The 24,794-nt window shown below is 44.8% G+C and overlaps 1 protein-coding gene across 1 annotated transcript in view; it reads right to left on the bottom strand.

Annotated features, from left to right (window-relative positions):
* Positions 1-24,794, bottom strand: part of LOC124805663 (juvenile hormone esterase-like) — a 98,531-nt gene that overhangs the window by 22,149 nt on the left and 51,588 nt on the right. The window contains exons 4-5 of the mRNA XM_047266231.1: positions 13,503-13,767; positions 1,801-1,986 (exon numbers count right to left, since the gene is read on the bottom strand). Coding sequence (XP_047122187.1) covers positions 1,801-1,986; positions 13,503-13,767 — 451 coding nt within the window. The remainder of the gene's footprint in view (positions 1-1,800; positions 1,987-13,502; positions 13,768-24,794) is intronic.

Below are 24,794 nucleotides of genomic sequence, written 5' to 3'. Positions count from 1 at the left end.
CGCTCTTGACGTATTGTATAAGCAGATGAGGATGCCACTGAATAGAAACAGGAAGCAAGACGGTAAGAAAAAAATAAGTTTTGTAAACTACATTCATTGATTTATACTACTCAGTCATGCAATTGTTATCCACGGATATGTTACAGAGATATGTTGAGATACTGAAGTTGTACAAATACAATCTGGGGTTAATGATAATGCATTTCATCTTTTTAATTAGGTGTTATAGGAGTTCTCAGAAAACAAAAATTGGAACACTGTGGACTGCGACGAGGCTTTACTCCTGGAATATTAACGTAGATAGAAATTTCTTTCTGCAAATTCTGCTTGGAGAGGGGTCTGGATAGATGATTTGTATTGTTAAGAGACGCCGTTGGAGTAATTTTGTAATTTTTGTAAACTTATTGTCCGAGTTTTGGATGAGATTCAGTATTAATGTAACAATCAGTAGTAGGGATAAGTTTTACCGAACTATGAGAATATAACTCACATGTGTAAAAGGGAATTTCGACGTGTTACTGTCCACATTAATGATTCTGGTTACAATCGTACTAGCGGCGGTTTGTGGATCGAATGAATCACTGGACTTGTGGAACGAACTTGTGCTTCTGAATTAGCCCTGCCTGGCGAAGTTTTCAAATTAACTTTAACATACAGTACGACAGCTACGATCCGTTACCCATTGACAGCACCACTCTTGAACAACGTGTGAACTTCCTTCCATCTATAAACTATTAAAGAGATTCCAAGAGAAGCATGACTTAACTAAAGAAGTGACCTTTACTATAACATATTATTGTACCTTGTGAGGAATGCACCTTTCGCATCCAGAGAGAACACATAAGACAGTAATCATAATAGTTAGCTCAATTAGCTACACTCAAATCTTGTTATTAAGATTAAAAACTAATAATAATTAAGTCGTCAGGTGCTTTGCTAGTTAACGAAATTCCAATACTAGAGTCAACACTACACGTTTCTCGCTGATTTGCCTATTCAGTGATTCTGTCTCCTGATACGACATGATTATGTATTGTGTGTACTGTCTTTATTGTATTCGTTGGTAACAATTGTACTACGTTTATGCTGCATGTTTTGAGATTGGTGGAGGATACAGATCCAGACGGTATCGAATCAAGGTCCATCATAAACGAGCTTCATAGTACAGTAGCAGAAAACAAAGTCAGTCGCACACACTAACTTTTGCTACCAGCTCTCACCTGTACCAAACTGTCAAAGAATAGTGATCCTTTTAGTTAATTTATTGGTGTTGGGCTGCTGCTGTGGACCGAAATCAAACTGGGGTCTCTAAATGGAAGATGAAAAACACCAAATACTGTCTCAAGGGGAAAATACTATTTGTCTCTTGCTGAATACTGATGAAGAGCCAAGATACCAGATTTCTGTACGATCCAGGGTTCAATTAACATCTGAAACACAGATTAATTTACAATATTTTTAACAGAAAACTTTAAAAATTTATAAAAAGAATTGAGAAAAATGGATGGAACTCTAAAGAGAATGACAGAGTGCATAACAATGTCTGTAAACAATAATGACAAGGAGACTAAACTTCCCAGTCAAGGATTTCACATAAACGCCGACAGTCTGATGAAGAAGGTTATGACATTAGTTTGGTAACTCAAAGGCAAACACAAGTGGAGTAGGGAAGTGACGAAAAATTTTAATTCCGTCTGATGAGGTGATATATTTACTTTCTGTATCTCGTTTATAAGTCTTATAGTTCTTGAATGAATCCATTTGGTTTATACCCTTTATAACTTAAGGGGTGCTTCTCACCTCTGGTCGCTGGCGAAAGGAAGAGATGTGATGTGGAGGCGCCGCCAGCACTCTCACCAAAAATGGCGACCTTGCTAGGATCCCCACCGAAGGCAGCGATGTTGTTCTGCACCCACTGCAGCGCCAGCACCTGGTCCTTGAGGCCCGCATTGCCTGGGATGTCATCGTTCTGCAGGCTCATGAAACCTACCACATGCCAGCAACACATAAATCTCTCAAATATGAACTACTACACGTCAACTACCTTGTTTATCCAATATACAAGTTCCTTATCATCTAGTTTCTGAATTTTTTGCTCTGAAAAACAAAAATAAAAAATCCAGCATAGAAACAACAGAAAACTAGCCAGAGGAGTCTAGTTAGCTACATCTGCTAGATGACTCTTTATGGTTTCTTTGTATGCTGTATTCAGAGTCGTATTATCAATTTCCTATAGGTGCAGGTTAAAGTTTTTGGATAGGACGACACAGTGTCATACCCTGACATTTTAATCTTTAGAATGTAATGCATATGGTTTTTGTTTCATTCAAAACATGAAACTTTTAAATGTATTTTCTGTTTTACATTAAAGACAGCGAACCTCTTCACATAATGGAATACTTCGTCAGCACATCACCAGCTGTATGTTCCATTTGCCAACAGGTCATGCAAGGACATCACGATGGACAAATATGACTGTGGGATTGAAAATTTATTAGAGATCTAAAACGTGTCAAATACTGGAAAAAACTGCACACTCACTATCATAATAAATGAATCCAGATTGTTTTGGACCATGCCTAGAGCAGTTTATTCAGATGACAGCAGACTCGAACTTACGAAACAGTCTTTTATGTCAACATGGAAACAATTCTATAAACGCCAGTGTCATTTTACTGTGACCTCAGAGTTGCGATTTTCTTCTGTGCAGTTTTTTTTGAAAAATCTCATATTTCGCGTTACGTCCTTACTGTGGAGGGAGGATTTATGTCAGAGTCTTTCACGGCAATATACTTGAATAAGATCTTCTCAGTTTTCAAGACACATCGTTTGCGATAAAATACTCGAGCGTAACAAGACTGTCTCCGCATCGTCGTCAGGAGTAAAAATCACTAACTGCCGGGGCTGGTGTGGTTTCTACTTATATAGGTATGATTGCAGCATCTGGCACTAATCATAGAGGGCCGAAACGTCGCGTCGCGGAAGGTGACTCGGTTAGCTCTTAGCAACTCCTTCCCGCCATGGGGCTGGCACCACGTTTGAAACTCCTAAGAAGATGGATGCAAGACTTGATTCTTGTTTCGTTATTTCATTATGGTATGTAAGGTGTGAAAACAGTGAAAATTGATCTCCACAACATAAATATCAGGTACTGCTAAGATGTGCACTTCACATTGAGATAAATCCCTTTTCTTAGAGAACCTCTGATAATCTGCATATATTCTTCAATGCTAGATAATACCTTCATCAGCCGACTGACGTAATGTGGATCTGACTCGGCTGTGGAGACCATTGTAACATTTTCTTTAGACAAGATGTCTGGACAAAGCGAGCTGCGCATATCGTTTTTTGGTAGAGAGAGATGTTGGCGACTGGACATGATTATTGGATTCTAAACGAATGAAAAAATTGCATTTATTTTTCTTTCGATTAACAAAGCAATCTGGGACAATGATCTTAAGTTTCTGAAGCTCAAATCTTGCTGTTGTTCAGCACATACCATGTTCTGGGCTCTAGTATGGAAACGAGTCCACTCGTCGCAAGTATATCATAATTAGTAGAAATCAAGAACAAAAAATAAAGACAATTAAAAGAAAAAGCAGTAATAGCGTTACTTTCACCCTTATCAAATATTAACATCCCATTATAGTGATCAGTCTCAAGACACTACGGTGCAGCATATCTCGTGCAAGTCTTTCATATTCTTACATTTTTCTTCGTCGATGGACGAAGATGTATCGATGACAGAAACCGTAGCTTTCGTAGTTCAGCGGCCCCGTCAGAAGCGGAAGTAACTGCAGAACATAACCGCCAGAAATGCAATTCACACTCCTGGGGAACTACAAAACTGGCGATGTAACTGCCAACAGGGCAGATGGAAATAAATGCTCTTCCTGCAGCCATTTCAAGAAGGTCCACGTCAGCTATGCTATGCCACCGTCTTCCTTCTACGACCACCACTGGACACTGTCAGTCTCCTCTGCTAGACTTGGCCGCCGGCCGGAGTGGCCGAGCGGTTCTAGGCGCTACAGTCTGGAACCGCGCGACCGCTACGGTCGCAGGTTCGAATCCTGCCTCGGGCATGGATGTTTGTGGCGTCCTTAGGTTAGTTAGGTTTAAGTAGTTCTAAGTTCTAGGGGACTGATGACCTCAGAAGTTAAGTCCCATAGTGCTCAGAGCCATTTGAACCATAGACTTGCCCAATGCCTTGCCTCGTCATGCTCTACTCCCAGAGGAGTTCGCCAGCAGCGTTCGACTGCGGATGATAGGCTCGGAAACATTTTCACCGGATAGATGCTCTACCGATGTCTGGGTCGTGTGGTGCTCTCTGTACTTTCTTACGTTATTATCAAGTGCCACTAACTGGATCCTGTGATAGACACTGATATTCTGAAACTTTGTCAGTTCCTTCCACTTTTTGATGACTAACAAATACCGTAATTGAAAGAATGTTTACTCGTTACTGTAGGTTTCAGCACATATGTATGTGCAGTACCCTACATCCACTTGAACCTCTTTATTGTGTTCAAGCTTTGGTCCGTACATTTTTTTACATGCACAATTCCTTTACCAGTGCCTTGATGCCTCTGTTATCGCCTATTCATTAATATCTCTCAAATCCATAGAACCAACTCAATGTACATATTGAATTTTCAGCATTCGTCTGTACCACCGCATTTAAAATCTTTTATTCTCTCTCGTTGTTCGTCTACGTTCGACGTCAACGTTAAAACAATCACTCACAGGCGGCAGGTGGCAGCACTAGCAGTGGAGGGTAAATGAAGCGTGTCGTGGTTTTGGGGGAGGGGACACGGAGAACAGTGCAGTCGTTGTCGTTACACAGAAACGGAGCGATTTATCTGGCATCCAAAAGGACATGATCACTGGCTTTCGGAAGAATAGTTGGAAGCATTTTGGAAACAGTGAAGTCTGTAAACTGCCGTGGTTAAAGCATACCGTGCATGGCAAAATGGTCTATCCAAAACTGGAGCCAAAGCAACTGTGGCGCACCACGAGCCATAGATGAATGGAGTAAACGACGGCTGCGGAGATGTGTACAGGCGAACAGACGTGCAACTGTTGAGCAACTGACCGCCCAGATGAGCCAAGGGGTTACCTACAGTGTCCCCTCAACGACGATTCAGCGAACGTTGCTGAGTATGGGTTCTCCGCAGCTGGTGCCTGAATTTGTGCACCAAAACTAACTACAGGTGACCGGTGATGAAGGCTGGAACTTGCACGCCAATGGCGCAAATGGACATCCTTTTCAGAAGTTTCACGTTTTGTGTACCATCGGACAGATGGCCGTTGGCGTCTGTGACATGAAACGTCTGAAAACAAACTTCCTTCAACAATCGTCGAATGCGTCCGGGAGGCTGGATGGAGCGTTACGGTCTGGGGACTGTGACTGGACAGTGTATATAAAAAATCTTTCAGGAAGGACTTCGTAATAAGACCGCCTAAATTAGGAACTCCGATTATAAACTTCAATTTTTCGCGGCGATTCCAGAGGAATTATCCGAATTCGGACAGAAAATTACCGTCCAGTTGTACACTTCTTCTCACGAGCCAAAACATTATGACAGCTGGTCACAGTGAAACCGAATGAGTTCTGATGTGCTTGTAGGTGTGCGAGGCGATAAGGAAGTATATAAACAAAGCAGACACGAATGGGGAATCATTCTACAGATGATGCTGGTCGCAAATTGCAAAATCCAGTGATATATCGCGGTCGTTGACGTGCGTATGTTGAAAGTACGAGTAGGCGACGAGATATTGGACATCCACGGCATCAGAGAACTTTGGGGTTGGGCCATCCCCTCCCCTTACAAGTGGGCAGAGCGGTTCTAGGGGCTTCCGTCTGGAACCGCGCGACCGCTAAGGTCACAGGTTCGAATCCTGCCTCGGGCATGGATGTGTGTGATGTCCTTAGGTTAGGTTTAAGTAGTTCTAAGTACTAGGTGACTGATGACCTCAGATGTTAAGTCCCATAGTGCTCAGAGCCATTTGAACTATTTTTGTTGTAGATCAGGCTACAGAGTACAGTGCTGCTGCAGGCAATTAGTTGGAGGGTAATTTTCTTTCCGATTTCGGATAATTCCTCAGGAATCCCCACAAGAAGTTTATGATCAGAGACCCTAATTTAGGCAGTGTTATTACGAAGTCACATTTCCCAGACCGTAACGCTCCGGCCTCCTTCCTGGACCCTTTTAATGATTGTTGCAGGATGTTTGCTCTGAGACGTTTCACGCCATACACGCCTCTTTCGCCAGACACCATTACGTGTTTCCATGATGACCCAACGACATTGTGCAGTGGGCACAGGATCAACGAGACTGGACCGTGGATGAATATAAATGTGTCAACTGGTCGGATAAACCACGTTTCTTGTTGCAGAAGGTCGGTAGTCGTGTCTGGATAGCCATTTTCCAGGCGAACAGCAGCTGGAAACGTACACCGCGCTACGGATGCAGGCTGGTGAGAGTAGTACGAGGGGGAGTCAAATGAAAACTTTAAACATATTTTTAAATTTTATTTATTGTGCAGAAGTAGTACAAAGCTGTATCACTTTTCAACATAATCTCCCCCATGCTCAATGCAAGTCCTCCAGCGCTTACAAAGTGCATAAATTTCTTCTTTAGGAAGAAAACTTTTGTTAGTCCGTGGAACCACTCATGCACCGCGTGTCGTTCCTCTTCATCAGAAAACAACTTTTCTCCTCCCATTGCGTCTTTGAGTGGTCCAAACATACGGAAATCACTTGGGGCAAGGTCCGGTGAGTATGGTGGATGAGGAAGACACTCAAAATGCAGGTCTGTGATGGTTGCAACTGTTGCACGGGCAGTGTGGGGCCTTGCATTGTCATGTTGCAAAAGGACACCTGCTGACAGTAATCCACGTCACTTTGATTTGATTGCAGGCCGCAGATGATTTTTAGGAGATCTGTATATGATGCACTGGTGACAGTGGTCCCTCTAGGCATGTAATGCTCCAAAATGACGCCTTTTTCGTCCCAAAAGAGAATCAGCATAACCTTGCCTGCTGATGGTTCTGTTCGAAACTTCTTTGGTTTTGGTGATGAGGAATGGCGCCATTCCTTGCTCGCTCTCTTCGTTTCCGGTTGGTGGAAGTGAACCCAGGTTTCGTCCCCAGTAACGATTCTTGCAAGGAAGCCATCACCTTCTCGTTCAAAGCGCCTAAGAAGTTCTTCACAAGCATCAACACGTCGTTCTCTCATTTCAGGAGTCAGCTGCCATGGCACCCATCTTGCAGACACTTTGTGAAACTGGAGCACATCATGCACAATGTGGTGTGCTGACCAGTGACTAATCTGTCAACATGCTGCAATGTTATTCAGTGTCACTCGGCGGTTTTCCTTCACTATGGCTTCAACTGCTGCAATGTTCTGTGGAGCCACAACTCCTTGTGGCTGGCCTGGACGATGAGCATCTTCCACTGAAGTCACACCATTTGTGAACTTCCTACTCCATTCATAGATTTTCTGTTGTGACAAACGTGCATCATTGCACTGAACCTTTATTCGTCGATGAATTTCAATAGGTTTCACACATTCACTACCCAAAAACCGAATAACAGAACGCTGTTCTTCCCTGGTGCAAGTCGAAAGTGGGGCGACCATCTTTATACTGATACTCGGGCGGTATGTGTGCATCTGCACTATGCTGCCACCTACAGGCCACTCTGCACGCTGTTTGTAGCACGCTTACCAACTTACAGGATAACGGCGCGAAATTTCGATTTGTTATTACAAATTTAAGGTTTACATTTGACTCACCCTCGTTTTATAGTATGAGGAACATTCATCTAGGCCTCCATGGCAAGTGTGGTAATAATCGAAGACACCATGGCAGCTGTGGACTACGTGAACATTATTGTGTACTACCTGCAGCCCCTCATACTTCATGTCTTCCCTGACAAGGATGGCCCCTTCTAGCAGGATAGCTGTCCGTGTCACCCGGCCAAAATCATGCCACTGTGGTTTGAGGAACTGATAGTTAATTCACGGTCGTGTCTTGCCCACTAAAGTCACCTGATCACAAAACAACAGAAAGCATTTAGGACGCCATAGGTCACCAGCTCCGCCACACAAACAACTGACCCTATTTTACGGGAATTCCCTGCCCTGTGCCCTGCCCTGTGCCAGACACTTCCAAAAACCAGACACGCCCAGAGACCTACCAAGGAGTTTTTAATTCCATGCCATGCAGAATCATTGCGTTCCAAGAGTTGACCAACATGCTATTATGCAGGTGGTAAAAATGTACATCGGTGTATATAATGTGCGACTGGACCATGATGATCACTCACGTCTTGATAATGCGATGTTCTGAGTTTTCATGCAGCTCTAATTTTTTCTGTGAGTTCTATTACTTTCTTAACTCAGTTTTGCACCTGTTTTCTTCTCTGTCTCAGTCTGACTGCACTTCCCATCTGTCAAAATCTTATATGTATTGGCTCTGAGAACTATGGTACTGAACTTCTGAGGTCATCAGTCCCCCATAACTTAGAACTACTTAAACCGAACTAACCTAAGGACATCACACACATCCATGCTCGAGGCAGGATTCGAACCTGCGACCGTAGCGGTCGCGCGGTTCCAGACTGTAGCGCCTAGAACCCGCTCGGCCAGCCCGGCCGGCCTTATATGTACTATTTCTGTATAAAACGTCCGATGAATTTATCTGAACTCTATGTAGATCGTTTTTAACGTGTTGAATACGGAGTTGTTGCTTGTACGAGTATTTTAAAATTTTGTGGGAGTTTGCTGGGAGTTTGTGGATGCTCCCCTAAGACTTCAATGTTCTTTTTCGAATCCATGCGGCGATGTCGAATAATTTTTCTGTTGTTTCATTTGAGTTTGGTTTGTATCCATCTGTTCTCACCCAGCATATCTCACATATCACCTCCTACAAGGGACGATCAACACCTTTCCGTTCGAAGTCAGTACAGTCCACAATCGGTATGCCGATCACGCAAAATTGCCGTGAGGATTCTACGTCTGCATCTACATCTACATGGGTACTCCACAAATCACACTAAGGTGCCTGGCAGAGGGTTCATCGAACCACCTTCACAATTCTCTATTATTCCAATCTCGTACAGCGCGCGGAAGGAATGAACACCTATATCTTCCCGTACGAGCTCTGATTTCCCTTATTTTATCGTGGTGACCGTTCCTCCCTACATTGGTCGGTGTCAACAAAATATTTTCGCATTCAGAGGGGAAAGTTGGTGATTGGAATTTCGTGAGAAGATTCCGTTGCAACGAAAAACCCCTTTCTTTTAATGATTTCCAGTCCAGCTCCTGTATCATTTTTGTGACACTCTCTCCCATATTTCGCGATAATACAAAACATACTGCCTTTCTTTGAAGTTTTTCGATGTACTCCGTCAGTCCTATCTGGTAAGGATCCCACATCGCGCAGCAGTATTCTAAAAGAGGACGGACAAGCGTAGTGTAGGCTGTCTCCTTAGTAGATCTGTTATATTTTCTAAGTGTTCTGCCAATAAAACGCAGCCTTTGGTTAGCCTTCCCCACAACATTTTCTATGTGTTCCTTCCAATTTAAGTTGTTCGTAATTGTAATATCTAGGTATTTAGTTGAATTTTCGGCTTTTAGGTTAGACTGATTTATCGTGTAACCGAAGTTTAACGAGTTCCTTTTAGCACTCATGTGGATCACCTCACACTCTTTGTTATTTAGGGTCAACTGACACTTTTCGCACCATTTAGATATCTTTTCTAAAGCGTTCTGCAGTTTGTTTTGATCTTCTGATGACTTTATTAGTCGATAAACGACAGGGTCAACTGCAAACAACCGAAGGCGGCTGCTCAGATTGTCTCCAAAATCGTTTATATAGATAAGGAACAGCAAAGGGCCTATAACACTACCTTGGGGAACGCCAGAAATCACTTCTGTTTTACTTGATGACTTTCCGTCAATTACTACGAACTGTGACCTCTCTGACAGGAAATCACAAATCCAGTCACATAACTGAGACGATATTCCATAAGCACGCAATTTCACTACGAGCCGCTTGTGTGGTACAGTGTCAAAAGCCTTCCGGAAATCCATAAATACGGAATCGATCCGAAATCCCTTGTCAATAGCACTCAACACTTCGGGTGAATAGAGAGATAGTTGTGTTTCACAGGAACGACGTTTTCTAAACCCATGTTGACAGTGTGTCAATAGACCGTTTCCTTCGAGGTAATTCATAATGTTCGAACACAATAAATGTTCTAAAATCCTGCTGCATATCGACGTTAACGATATGGGACTGTAATTTAGTGGATTACTCCTACTGCCTTTGTTGAATATCGGTGTGACCTGTGCAACTTTGCGGTCTTTGGGTACGGATATTTCGTCTAGCGAAAGGTTGTATATGATTGTTAAGTATGGAGCTAATGCATCACCATACTCCGAAAGGAACCTAATTGGTATACAGTCTTTCGAGGCAATCATCCCACCGGTGCACCAGGTTCAAGATATCAGTTTGGTGAAATACCGTGTCCAGCTGAGTGGAGAGATCCATAAGTGCCTCCTGCACATACCTGTCCGACAGGAGTCGTCGACTCTACATGCCTTCATTTAGGGACCGAATGCGTGTTATTCGCATTGGGAGAGATAGGGACTCTGGGGCGGGTGCTCGAGTGTCTCCCACTTGGCTTGGCGGAACTTCTGATTCCCTCCCAGACCTTGTGTCGAATCGTAACCAGCACGAAACTTGGCACACCATTCCACTACGGTGGTTTTCGGGAGACATCTCCCCTATACAAATTCTCCTTCCTCCCTTGGATGTCCACCGGCGTTTGCCTTTCGGCAGCTAAGAAAAATAACAGCACATTGCTCCCGTTTGAATGCATTTGGTAATAACGTCGTCATAGTTCACATACTTGCATTTACCGCACGCACGTCGAAAAGACACAAATACCTACACGTCGGTTTTTATATACCCGCATCGGAACAACGCTCTAACGGAAACACACTACTGGCCATTAAAATTGCTACACCACGACGATGACGTGCTACAGACGCGAAATATAACCGACAGGAAAAAGATGCTGTGATATGCAAATGATTAGATTTTCAGAGCATTCACGCAAGGCTGGCGCCGGTGGCGACACCTACAACGTGCTGACACGAGGGAAGTTTCCAACCGATTTCTCATACACAAACAGCAATTGACCGGCGTTGCCTGGTGAAACGTTGTTGTGATGCCCCGTGTGAGGAGCAGAAATGCGTACCATCACGTTTCCGACTTTGATAAAGGTCGGATTGTAGCCTATCGCGATTGCCGTCTATCGTATCGCGACATTGCTGCTCGCGTTGGTCGAGATCCAATGACTGTTAGCAGAATATGGAATCGATGGGTTGAGGAGGGTAATACGCAACGCCGTGCTGGATCCCAACGGCCTTGTATCACTAGCAGTCGAGATGACAGGCATCTTATCCGCATGACTGTAATGGCTGGTGCAGCCACATCTTGATCACTGAGCCAACAGATGCGGACCTTTGCAAGACAACAACCATCTGCACGAACAGTTCGACGATGTTTGCAGCAGCACGGACTATCAGCTCGGAGACCATGGCTGCGGTTACCCTTGACGCTGCATCACAGACAGGAGCGCCTGCGATGGTGTACTCAACGACGAACCTGGGTGCACGAATGGCAAAACGTCATTTTTTCGGATGAATCCAGGTTCTGTTTACAGCATCATGATAGTCGCATCTGTGTTTGGTGGCATCACGAAGAACGCACATTAGAACCGCGTATTCGTCATCGCCATACTGGCGTATCACTCGGCGTGATGGTATGGGGTGCCATTGGTTACAGGTCTCAGTCACCTCTTGTTCGCATTGACGGCACTTTGAACAGTGGGTGTTACATTTCAGATGTGTTACGACCCGTGGCTCTACCCTTTATTCGATCCCTGCGAAACCCTACATTTCAACAGGATAATGCACGACCGCATGTTGCATGTCTTGTACGGGCCTTTCTGGATATAGAAAATGTTCGACTGCTGCCCTGGCCAGCACATTTTCCAGGTCTCTCACCAATTGAAAACGTCTGGTCAATGGTGGTCGAGCAACTGGCTGGTCACAATACGCCAGTCATTACTCTTGATGAACTGTGGTATCGTGTTGAAGTTGCAAGGGCAGCTGTACCTGTACACGCCATCCAAGCTCTGTTTGCCTCAATGCCCAGGCGTATCAAGGCCGTTATTACGGCCAGAGGTGGTTGTTCTGGGTACTGATTTCTCAGGATCTATGCATCCAAATTGCGTGAAAATGTAATCACATGTCAGTTCTAGTATAATATATTTGTCCAATGTATACCCGTTTATCATCTGCATTTCTTCTTGGTGTAGCAATTTTAATGGCCAATAGTGTATCTTGCTCGCCCCATATATATGAATATAAGATTTTTGCAGGCATACAGGCCTTATGATTTGATAATTATGTTGTAGAGTTTGTTTTTTGTATTGTGTGCTTGAATTTCTATAGAGAAATTCTCTGTTCCATTTTTATTTCTTCCACAGTAGATTCAAGGAACTCGCATAGGAATATTAAGTACGGAACTCCCTCGAATCAACGATACTTTGTGGACAATTTTTCTATGTCGTGGTTACAGCACATGAACTGAGTTCTTTTTTGGGAGAAAGTATGTAAGCCAAGCTTTTGAGCGTATTAACTATCCGAAAAATGTCACATTACAGCCTTAAGCTACTGGTTAAATTATATATACAACCTTTTCAGTCGTCTGACCGTCATCATGTTCATAAAAGTACTCGCAGCATCATGTGATATTGCTGAAGACTTGGCAGATGATTGGTGGCAGCGGTGGTGATAAATCCATTAACAATAGACTGTCACCATATTTTAATAGAAATTATGTCGAAAATCTATAAAAACTGTGATGCGGAGATCACACGTTCATAACAGGATTGCAGTTTTAACGTGAGTTCTTAAAGATCAACGACGTAATTTATATTGCGATAGGATGACAGTGTATTGTCTATGTTTTTATGAACTGGCAATAACGAGTTTATATTTCTTCTAACATGATGCTGTGAATAATTCTATGAACTTGATGATGGTCAGACGATTGAAACTGGTTGTATAAATAAAGTATTTTACCAGCAGCTCAAGACGATAATACGACATTTTTCAAATGTATAAAAGCTGTTGGGCACTCCCTCCTGAAAATATATTAATTTCTGTTTCATTCCAGTGGTTTCGAAATTTGCTAATATTGCCAAACAGCGAAAGCGCAGGATGATATACCATCATAAACACATTTTTTAAGTATCGATCGTAAGATTTCGATTTGTCTCTTGCTGTGCTCATTTCGGCGTCGCACGATTCTGTGTTGGTTTAATCGCCCTAATCGATTTCCCTTAAGACCAGAACCTTCTGGATTTCTCGAAAATATTCGTAGCTAACGCCTGTCCTGAAGCAAATAAAACGATTTACTTACCAAGGGCGCCGAGACGATAGGCGATTGTGACCAACACAGCGCCCTTCTCCACGAAATAGTGTGGAGTACCATTGAAGGAAAAACCCTTTGAGAAGCCGCCACCGTGAATGTAGACCATGACGGGGAAAGGACCACTCCCCGTAGCCGGCACATACACGTTGAGGTAGAGGCAGTCTTCGGAGCCGTCGTAGTCGGTCTGGGGGCAGCCTCGCGCGAGGGTAAGCGCGTCTCGAACCCCGGACCACGAGGGAGCCGGCTGCGGGTCCTGCGCACGTCAGCACATGGTCAAGACCAATCGCTACTGCCACCAATACATGCACGCGTCACAGTACGACATATTGATCCACACATTTAAACATTAATACACTTAGGGAGGTTCCTACCCCATTCCGTGGCATCTAATAGTCAGGCCCACTAGAGGAGTGGGTTGCCAAGCGAGTGCATCAGAAATATTTTCATGATTATCGTACCCACTGAAACTATGCTCGAAATATGAGCCGTAGTGCCTATCAGTTAAGCTATAATTTATTCTCGTCCTTACTTTTTAATGCAACGGAATGGATAACACATCTGGCTAATAGCTAGTGCACATTTCTGATGGACTCACTCCACTCTGGCAAGGCCACGTTTCCTTCCTGTGGTACATATTTTATCCAAAACTTGGACATCCCCGCAAGAAAATGGAGGTTATGGTGAAATAATTCAACAAAATGGCTACCCACAACTCAATAAACAAGACCACTATTTGTCTGATATATCTCCACTTTTATTGCAATAAATTCTTTCATGCTAATGTTGCAAAATATCTTGCATTACACTTAAACACAATAGTAAAACAAGTGATTCTCCACCCAATGGGCATTATACTATGGTCTCGTAATGTTTCTGTCTATTTCTACTGTGCACTTTCTGGATTGGTAAGGAATCTTTTGCTACTTCATTCTCTCCCACACTCTCATACTCTCATTCATTAGCAACATAACGAATTTACTAACTTTCGTGCTGTACTAGGGAAAATCATGCTTGACCCACTAAATTCGCTACTGTCTCATGCAAATCACACAGATTAAATACACATAATAAATCACACTAACAGTATAAAACACATCTCTACAAACAAAATGTTTGGTTTTATACTCGTTCTGCTTTCCCACACCAAACAATAGTCATCCCAGATTCACACGTCACTGACCCACTTAATAATTTTCCTACCAAAAACTCTGGAGGATTTTTGCACATCTCCCTGTGCAATTCAACCCTCATGGTGTTGCCGGGTAGATGGCTGACTCACCTTACTTCACTCTCGGAGTATCTGAATATCAAACTGGCATCACACGAATGTATCTCATAATGGAAGTTTTGGTATCTTATTTGTTTCACACATGGATCCTCAACTGAATGCTAGCACAAGCACTTCTAATTCTTTTTATTGTCTCATAGTCAGGTTGATACTCACACTGTACTCACCATGTGGAAGTGCTTGTCTCTAATTCAAGTTCTGCACACGGAAATCTTAATTATTTTCAACTTAGATTTAGACACGCAAGTATTTCATCTTAATACTACCACACGCTAGTATTTCGTCTTATCATTACAACACGTCGTTTCTTTGTCACTTCCGAAGAATCCTATGTTCTCCATGAATTTTTATCTGCCTATCTTTCTCAGAACAATTTACATCAGCCTCCCACCAAAAGTTTCTGAAAAGAGAAATTATTAGTTCACCTACACCTAAATATTCTACTTGCATACCATTTTCATTTAACTTCGTTTTTCTGGAGCACACATAGAACACGTCTTCACACCTCAGGAACCAGCGACAGAGTGCTGAAACGTGGCCGTTCATGCGGTCATCCCGCGCTTCCGCAGAAGTGAGGGAGGGCCTTGCCACCGTATTGGTCAGCCACATTCCAGGCCCTCTGGTGCTCTGGTCTACTTCCTCTCTTTGGTTCGGCCAAAGGTGACCAGAGAACCGTCTCAAAGATGATTACAGTATCTACCTTCACTATCTGTGCAGCAGACGACCAGCCATTCATTCAATTCACAAACATTACCAAACTGGATTCAGGGATCTATTTCAAGGAAGTGCACATCTGAATAATTAAACATACAAATTGCCCTTCTTTCCTACGTTGGTAACTGGCTTCGGTGTATTAAATAAAATTGTGTTATTCTACAAAAAACGCTGTTCTGACAAGAACAACAAAGTATGTTGTTGCACGTCTTTTCTATGTTGGGCAGTACTGTACCCTTTCAACTTAAACAACGTTACTCTGCACTGAAGGGGAAAAATCGCAGCAGCAAAAAGTAATTAATGTAGACTAATTAAATTACGGGAACACATTTGTCTAGGTAACATTTTTAAGTGATTAACATTGCAAATCGCAGCTTAATGCAAGTGTGAAATAAGCCATAGCAAATGTGAAATGCTGGTACATTAATAACCGGTGTAAATGCTAAAATGTTGAATGCGAGCATGCAAGGACGCTTGCGTTGTGTTGTATAGGTGCCGAAGGTCAGTTTGTGGGTTGGGTTTCCAAGCTTGTTGCACTTGGTCGGTCAATACAGGAACGGTTGGTTAATGCTGTTTGTGATGGACAACGCTAGAGTTGTCGTCCGATGATGTCTCATATGTGCTCGATTGGAGGCAGATCCGGTGGTCGGGCAGGCCAAGATAACGTGTCGGCACTCTGTAGAGCTTGTTGGGCTATAAAAGCGGTAGGTGGGCGAGCGTTGTCCTGTTGGAAAACACGCCGCAGAGTGCTGTTCATGAATGGTGTCACAACAGGTCGAAGCACCAGAATGACTACAAATTTGCACTCAGGTCGCTTGGAACAACCACGAGAATGTTCCTGTTGTCAAACAATATCGCAATCCAGACCATAACTCCAAAGCAGCCATGGACGCGGATACGGCAGCCTTTAAGGCCACCCTGACTGCAGAGACGGAGGAGGCATGCAGCCAACTGCGGCAATTGCGCTCGCAGATGGCGCACGACACCTGTGCGGACGCCACAGGCGAAGAGAAGACGCCAGCCGCCGCTCCCCTGACGGAGCAGCCGGCGGAAGGACACACCGCGGCGGACACACTGGACACCGAAGAAGACGGAACGCGCCGCAACAACGCCGAAGCCTGTCGGCTCCGAGCAGCTCTGCTCTGACGAGTGGGCTACCGGGGCGATCAGGACGCTCAAGGGCATGGGCTACGTCGTCCGCCACACGGGAAAGACTCAGCCGCCGCGCTTGGCTTCGACGCACGCCCACCAGACACCGATGGACGACCTGGACCCTCCCCCGCGCGAAGTCACCACTGACAGCACGGCGTTGGGCTGTCACAGCTCAAACTCTAGCACACAGTGCTGCAATATCGTCACGGACTGATCTCTTATGACGAACACTTGGCATGAGATGGTATCCGATTGCATGGCACCCGCTTCTAACTTAACTCATCTTTGCATGACCTATCGCAGTCCGCAAGACATCCGCTACTGCTCTTATTACCCGACCTAACTATCGTAGAGGTTTTTTCCCTTGGCGCTTGCCCTGACACTTTTTTCCCTCTGACCGCTTCCCTTCGTTCGACTTTCGACCCAATCTGTCTCCAGATGAGCACGTATTAATGGTTAACCTTAACCAGACGTACGCAAACATCGCAGTACCCACATCCTGCGACACCTCACTTTAGTGAACACTAACCCTTATGCACAGATGGCAGTAGACCTTTTGAGTTGGCCATGATGCCGGTGTGGGCGTGGAGGGGCTCCACTTCTTAAAAACAAAATCCAGCTGTAGGTCGTGCGTGTAGCACGCAGAGAGGTTGGTTTCAGGCCATCAGCTGGCCTCCTTCTAACCAAACACGACTGTCACTGGCACTGAAGCAGGACCAGCTTTCATCTGAAAACCAAAAAGACCTCCGCCCTGCCCTCCAATGAGCTCTAGCTTGACAGCACTGAAATCGCAAGTGGTAGTGGTTTCCGGTCAGTGGGATGCATGCTAGATGGCATCTGCCTCGGAGTTGTCCTTGAAGTAACCGATTAGTCACCGTTCGTTGTGTCACTGTGATGCCAAATTCTGCTCAAATTGTTGTTGCAGATGCTGAACGATGCTCCAGAGCCATACGCTGAACACGATGATCTTCCCTCCCGGCAGTGCCACGTGAGCGTCCGGAGCCCAGTCTTCCTGTACCCTTACATTCTCGTGACTACCGCTCCCAGCAGTCTTGTACAGTAGCTACATTTCTGCCACGTCTTTCAGCAATATCTCAGAAGAAACATCCTTCTCGTAGCCCTATTATACGACCTAATTCAAACTGAATGAGATGTTTGTCACCTTAATGGTGTTCTTGATTAACATCTACTCATCACGTCCAGGCTCAAAGGTAACTTACGAGGTGCATTCAAGTTCTAAAGCCTCCGATTTTTTTTTTTTCTAATTAACTACTCACCCGAAATTGATGAAACTGGCGTTACTTCTCGACATAATCGCCCTGCAGATGTACACATTTTTCACAACGCTGACGCCATGATTCCATGGCAGCGGCGAAGGCTTCATTAGGAGTCTGTTTTGACCACTGGAAAATCGCTGAGGCAATAGCAGCACGGCTGATGAATGTGCGGCCACGGAGAGTGTCTTTCATTGTTGGAAAAAGCCAAAAGTCACTAGGAGCCAGGTCAGGTGAGTAGGGCGCATGAGGAATCACTTCAAAGTTGTTATCACGAAGAAACTGTTGTGTAACGTTAGCTCGATGTGCGGGTGCGTTGTCTTGGTGAAACAGCACACGCGCAGCCCTTCCCGGACGTTTTTGTTGCAGCGCAGGAAGGAATTTGTTCTTCAAAACATTTTCGTAGGATGCACCTGTTACCGTAGTGCCCTTTGGAACGCAATGGGTAAGGATTACGCCCTCGCTGTCCCAGAACATGGACACCATCATTTTTTCAGCACTGGCGGTTACCCGAAATTTTTTTGGTGGCGATGAATCTGTGTGCTGCCATTGAGCTGACTGGCGCTTTGTTTCTGGATTGAAAAATGGCATCCACGTCTCATCCATTCTCACAACCGACGAAAAGAAAGTCCCATTCATGCTGTCGTTGCGCGTCAACATTGCTTGGCAACATGCCACACGGGCAGCCATGTTGTCGTCAGTCAGCATTCGTGGCACCCACCTGGATGACACTTTTCGCATTTTCAGGTCGTCATGCAGGATTGTGTGCACAGAACCCACAGAAATGCCAACTCTGGGGGCGATCTGTTCAACAGTCATTCGGCGATCCCCCAAAACAATTCTCTCTACTTTCTCGATCATGTCGTCAGACCGGCTTGTGTGAGCCCGAGGTTGTTTCGGTTTGTTGTCACACGATGTTCTGCCTTCATTAAACTGTCGCACCCACGAACGCACTTTCGACACATCCATAACTCCATCACCACATGTCTCCTTCAACTGTCGATGAATTTCAGTAGGTTTCACACCACGCAAATTCAGAAAACGAATGATTGCACGCTGTTCAAGTAAGGAAAACGTCGCTATTTTAAGTATTTAAAACAGTTCTCATTCTCGCCACTGGCGGTAAAATTCCATCTGCGGTACGGTGCTGCCATCTCTGGGACGTATTGACAATGAACGCGGGCTCATTTTAAAACAATGCGCATGTTTCTATCTCTTTCCAGTCCGGAGAAAAAAAATCAGAGGCCTTAGAACTTGAATGCACCTCGTATACCCACGACCGTTGGTGCGTGTATTTGAAGCAAACTTAATCCGCATCGTCATAGTGGCGCTACTAGCGCAACTCTTACGAGACTGGCAAGAGATCTGAATAAACATCATCTTTCAGATGTAGAAATATGCCCTCCAGCATTCTTTTATGTCGCACAACTCCTTCTTCAGGCATCGATAGGTACAAACTTTATTTATTTATTTACTCAGTGCTTTATTCTGGAGATATTGAGATCTCCAGGTCCTCAGATCAAATCAAACACCTCACCTTAATTTGCAAAATTTTACACACCTCTATAAAGGACACTTGTCGCTTTTGAGCGCTATATACAGGGTTTTAGGAATACGAGAGCAGATTTTTTTGTTGATGACTGAGGACAGTGTACTGAACAACGTTATATCGGTATGTACTTCATCTGCAGACTAACAATTATAACTACTAGGAGTAGTATGTTTCTACACTCATGCTCATAAATTGAGGATAATGCTGATACAGGCTGAAACAACACTCTGGTGGGCGGACTGCGGGTTTAAATCACCTCGGAGTATGACCATGCGGTGCATTTGACCTGTAGTCGTCGCACAGTGGTGCTGGCTGCAGCCCACATACGCAAAGGTGTGTTGGTACGTGTCAGAGTACGGTGCAGCGAGTAAGTGTGCAGACCTTTTCAGACGTGCTAGTGGTGACAGTGTGTTGAAATGGCTCAAAGAACACATACTGATGACGTTATGAGGGGTAGAATATTAGGGCGACTGGAGGCTGGTCAAAAACAGCTGATCGGAGCACGGGCCCTCTGTGTGATCTCAAGATTATGACAACGATTACAGCAGACAGGAAACGCTTCCAGGCGCTACAGTACGGGACGTCCACAGTATACAACACCACAAGAAGACCGATATCCCACCATCAGTGCCCGCAGACGGCCATGGAGTACTGCAAGTAGCCTTGCTCGGGACCTTACGGTTGCCTCCAGACACACAGTCTACAGACGACTGAACAGACTTGGTTTATTCGCCCAGAGACCTGCAAGGGCATTCAACTGACCCCTGGTAACAGGAGAGCCCTTAAAGCCTGGTGTCAAGAACACAGTACATGGTCATTGGAACAGTGGTCCCAGGATATGTTCACGAACGAGTCCAGGTATAGTCTCAACATTGATTCTCGCTGGGTTTTCATCTGGCGTGAACTAGGAACCCGATACCAACCCCTTAATGTCCTTGAAAGATAGACGTGTGGAGGTCGTGGTTTGATGGTGTGGGGTTGGATTATGATTTGTGCACGTATACCCCTGCATGTCTTTGACAGAGGAACTGTAACAAATCATGTGAATCGGGACGTCATTGTGCACCAGTATGTCTGTCTTTTCTGGGGTGCAGTGGGTCCCACCTAACTCCTGAAGGATGATAACGCACGGCCCCACCGAGCTGCCATCGTGGAGGAATACCTTGAATGGCGAATGGAGTGGCCAGATTTTTTTCCAGACCTAAACCCCATCGGGCACGTCTGGGATACTCTCGGTCGACATATCGCTGCACGTCTTCAAACCCCTATGACACTTCATGAGCTCCGACAGGCACTGGTGCAAGAATGGGAGGCTATATCCCAGCAGCTGCTCGACCACCTGATCCAGAGTATGCCAACCCGTTGTGTGGCCTGTGTACGTGTGCATGGTGATCGTATCCTATATTGAAGTCGGGGCACATGAGCAAGAAACAGTGGCGTTTTGTAGCACATGTGTTTCGGGACTGTTTTATCAACTTATCACCAATACCATGGACTTACAGATCTGTGTCGTGCGTGTTCCCTATGTGCCTATGCATTAGCGCCGGTTTTGTGTAGTGCCACCTTGTGTGACACCACATTCTGCAGTTACCCTTAATTTATGAGTATGAGTGTAGATAGGTTAGTATCTTCAAGTAGTTGTGCCAAGAGAATTCATCAATGCTTACGAGGGCTGTTCGGGAAGTAAGCTCCAATCGGTCTCGAAATGGAAATGACAGTGAAAATCCGATGATGCTTTGCACAGATGTGTTGAGCAGTGTCTCTAGCAAGCCTGTCAATCGTTTCACGAATCTCTTTTTAGTTCTGAGCACACAGTGAACACGTAAAGATGCCTAGACCAACAGAGTCTCGCACTAAGTATGGGTCCTGCCGAGAGATTTCTCCTGATTTCATGCAACCCCACATAACGTAACTCTCAAGCATTTCTTTCTTCATGAAAATTCTTGGCCGCACACTACAGCGGCAATGAGGACACCCCTGCAGAGTTTTAGGTGGAACGTGTTTGATCAACCACCATGCATTCCGGACTTGGCTCTCTGCTCACGTGAACCGCTGGCTATGAAGACGTTTAGGTGCATACCACGAACTGCAGACCAGCGTAGAGAAACCACAGGCAGCTGTTTTTTATGATAGGGCGTTGGAAAGTTGGTACAATACTACGATAAATGTCTAAGTCGGAGGGGCGCCTATGTAAAGAAGTAGATGGAAGGTATAGCAAACTGTTGCAAATAAAACATTTTTGATTATCACTACGGTTTCCATTTCGCGACCGATCGGTCCTTACTTTCCGAGCAGCTCTCAGTTTCGGCTAACGTTTCGTCAAACTACTGCAGCAATTCGTTTCAATACATCAAATATCTTGATTATTGGCCACCTGGCTGACAAAACAACACACACATCAAACAAAGTTTTGCATCATCCCGGTTCCCAGAACTCCTGAAGACAGACGTTGACTGTGGGTATTGTACACAGACACAGTCCCTTTGACTGTTCAGAGATGTCACTAAACCCGCACAAAGACGTAAACCACCATACATGAGCAGTGCCTGGCCCGACAGCCGATCAGTTCCAGTCATTCCACCAGGAAGGACGTATACGGCTCGTGTTGTCTGTAGTTCAACCATGCCTAAACGGTCAATACCGCGGTTCGATCGCGTCCGCATTGTTACTTTGAGCGAGGAAGGTCTCTCAACAAGACAAGTGTCCCGGCGTCTCGTAGTGAACCAAAGCGATGTTGTTCGGACATGGAGGAGATACAGAGAGACAGGAACTGTCGATGGCATGCCTCGCTCAGGCCACTCAAGAACTACTGCTGCAGTGGATGACCGCTACCAAAGGATTATGGCTCGGAGGAACCCTGACAGTGACGCCACCGTGTTGAATAATGCTTTTCGTGCAGGCACAGGACGTCGTGTTACGACTCAAAATGTGCACAATAGGCTGCATGATGCGCAACTTCATTCCCGACGTCCATGACGAGGTCCATCTTAGCAACCACGACACCACACGGCGCGTTACAGATGGGCCCAACAACATGCCGAATGATGTGCTCAAGACTGGCATCACTCTCTCTTCACTGATGAGTGTAGCATATGCCTTCAATCAGACAATCGTCGGAGACGTGTTTGGAGGCAACCCCGTCAGGCTGAATGCCTTAGACACACTGTCCAGCGAGTGCAGCAAGGTGGATGATCCCTGCTGTTTTGCGGTGGCATTATGTGGGGCCAATGTACACCGCTGTTAGTCATGGAAGACGCTGTAACGGGCTGTACGATACATGAATGCCAACCTCCGACCGAAATAGCAACCATACCAGCAGCATAATGGCGAGGCATTCGTCTGCATGGACTACAATTCGCTCCCCCATCGTGGGCATCTTGTGAATGACTTGCTTCAGGATAACGACATCGCTCGACTTGAGTAGCCAGCATGTCATACAGACATGAGCCCTAGCGAACATGCCTGGGATAGATTGAAAAGGGCTGTTCATGGACGACGTGACCCATCAACCACTCTGAGGGATCTGAGGGATTGCCGCTGAGGAGTGGGACAATCCGGACCAATAGTGCCTTGATGAGCTTGTTGATAGTATGCCACAACTAATACAGGCATGCATCAATGCATGAGGACGTGCTACTCGGTATTAGAGGTACCGGTTTGTACAGCAATCTGGACCATCACCCCTGAAGGCCTCGCTGTATGGCTGTACAACACGCAATGTGTGGTTTTCATGAGCAATAAAAACGGCGGAAATGATGTTTATGTTCATCTCTATTCCAATTTGCTCTCTGTTCCAATTTTCTATACAGGTTACGGAATTCTCGGAACCAAGGTGATGCAAAATTGTTTTTTGTGTGTGTATTTACGATATCTAATAGGCAAGGTTGTCCCCTAGCAATGGCGTTCTACGCATCAACCAGTGATCACTTGCAATCAACATCGGAACGGAGAAAGTGCCTTCCTTTGCTTATGCTGACTACGTTTGCTTTGCAGTTAAATCCATAGCAAATCTGACGGTAGTGGGGAACTTAAACGCCTTTAACACCTTCGTCGGTGCGCAGCTAAACAAGAGAAAGCCGACGATGCTCCATATAGGAGGAGGCATTGGTGATGCTACCCATCTCGATTGACGTGCAACGAGAACACAGCACGGAGTTTACTGGGGCGCGGTACCAGATGTGGTGGCGACAAAAAACAGGACAGACATGTTACACTAGATCACAGCCACAACATGAATTTATCCTGACAGGGACTTGGATCTCCTGTAAAGAGTGCACACAATTAGACTATCTACAGCTATGGAACGCTGATGTTACCAACATCACGAGGAGTACGTGGTCTCAGCAGTACCAGACATAAATGTCGGACATTACTGAACATCCGCATGCGTAAAACTATCACCAATGACACACCGAGCTTAATTAATAACTTAACGTCATAATGGAGGCCATGCAGTATAATGCTACCAATAAACGAAATTATGTTATCAATAACCTTTCGCGTATTAGACTCTACTACAATGAGTTTAGTTATCTATACACGAAAAGTTGACAACATCCGTCCACCTTAGACCAACACGAGAATTTATACCTTTCTCACAGCAGATGACAGAGAAAACAGTCACATTCAAAAATAGCAGCAAGCTAAATGGAACACCATCTGGAGAAGTAACCATAATTGTGTATTACCACCACGCGTCCGATCTACATGGTATCTAATCAGTAACGACAAAGTTATCACCAATGAGATGTTCCACGTCATCCACCTGAACCAACACCAGTCTGCGCCACATGCTGTCACGTGGACACCTTAATTCACATGCTGATCACGGCACAGGATCCGCACAACGTCCACATCAGTTAACAAGGCCAGAAAAAAAGATAACCCTGCAGGAACCATAATGCCGCCGGTTGGATTACACCGCTGCTTATATCACCAATACTTGAAGAGTACTGTGCTTGTATGGAATATGAACATGCAAAGATAAGTGGAAAAAGCGATTATGTTGACACATATGGTGACATGTTGAAAATTATGATGCAGAAGCGAATCAATTTCTTTTGAGTCAGTACCTAGTACTAAATAACATATCACAAGCACATGAAAAAATCGCAGCTTGTCTTTCTCAGAACAAGGAGACACCACACTCAGAACACCAACATCTGGAAACTGACATACTACTCAAATTAAGATAGGATGTGGAAAAAACTGCAAACTCAAACATTCAAGAAGAAGAAATTTGATACAGGCAGTACGCTGAGATAGGAAAAAAAAGTTTCAGTACAAGGTACAAAAGAATC

The sequence above is a fragment of the Schistocerca piceifrons genome, chromosome 7, assembly GCF_021461385.2.
Source record: "Schistocerca piceifrons isolate TAMUIC-IGC-003096 chromosome 7, iqSchPice1.1, whole genome shotgun sequence".
In the NCBI taxonomy this organism is placed as follows: domain Eukaryota; kingdom Metazoa; phylum Arthropoda; class Insecta; order Orthoptera; family Acrididae; genus Schistocerca; species Schistocerca piceifrons.
The sequence above is the reverse complement of the archived record's forward strand: the minus strand, read 5'-3'. Positions and strand labels throughout refer to the sequence as shown.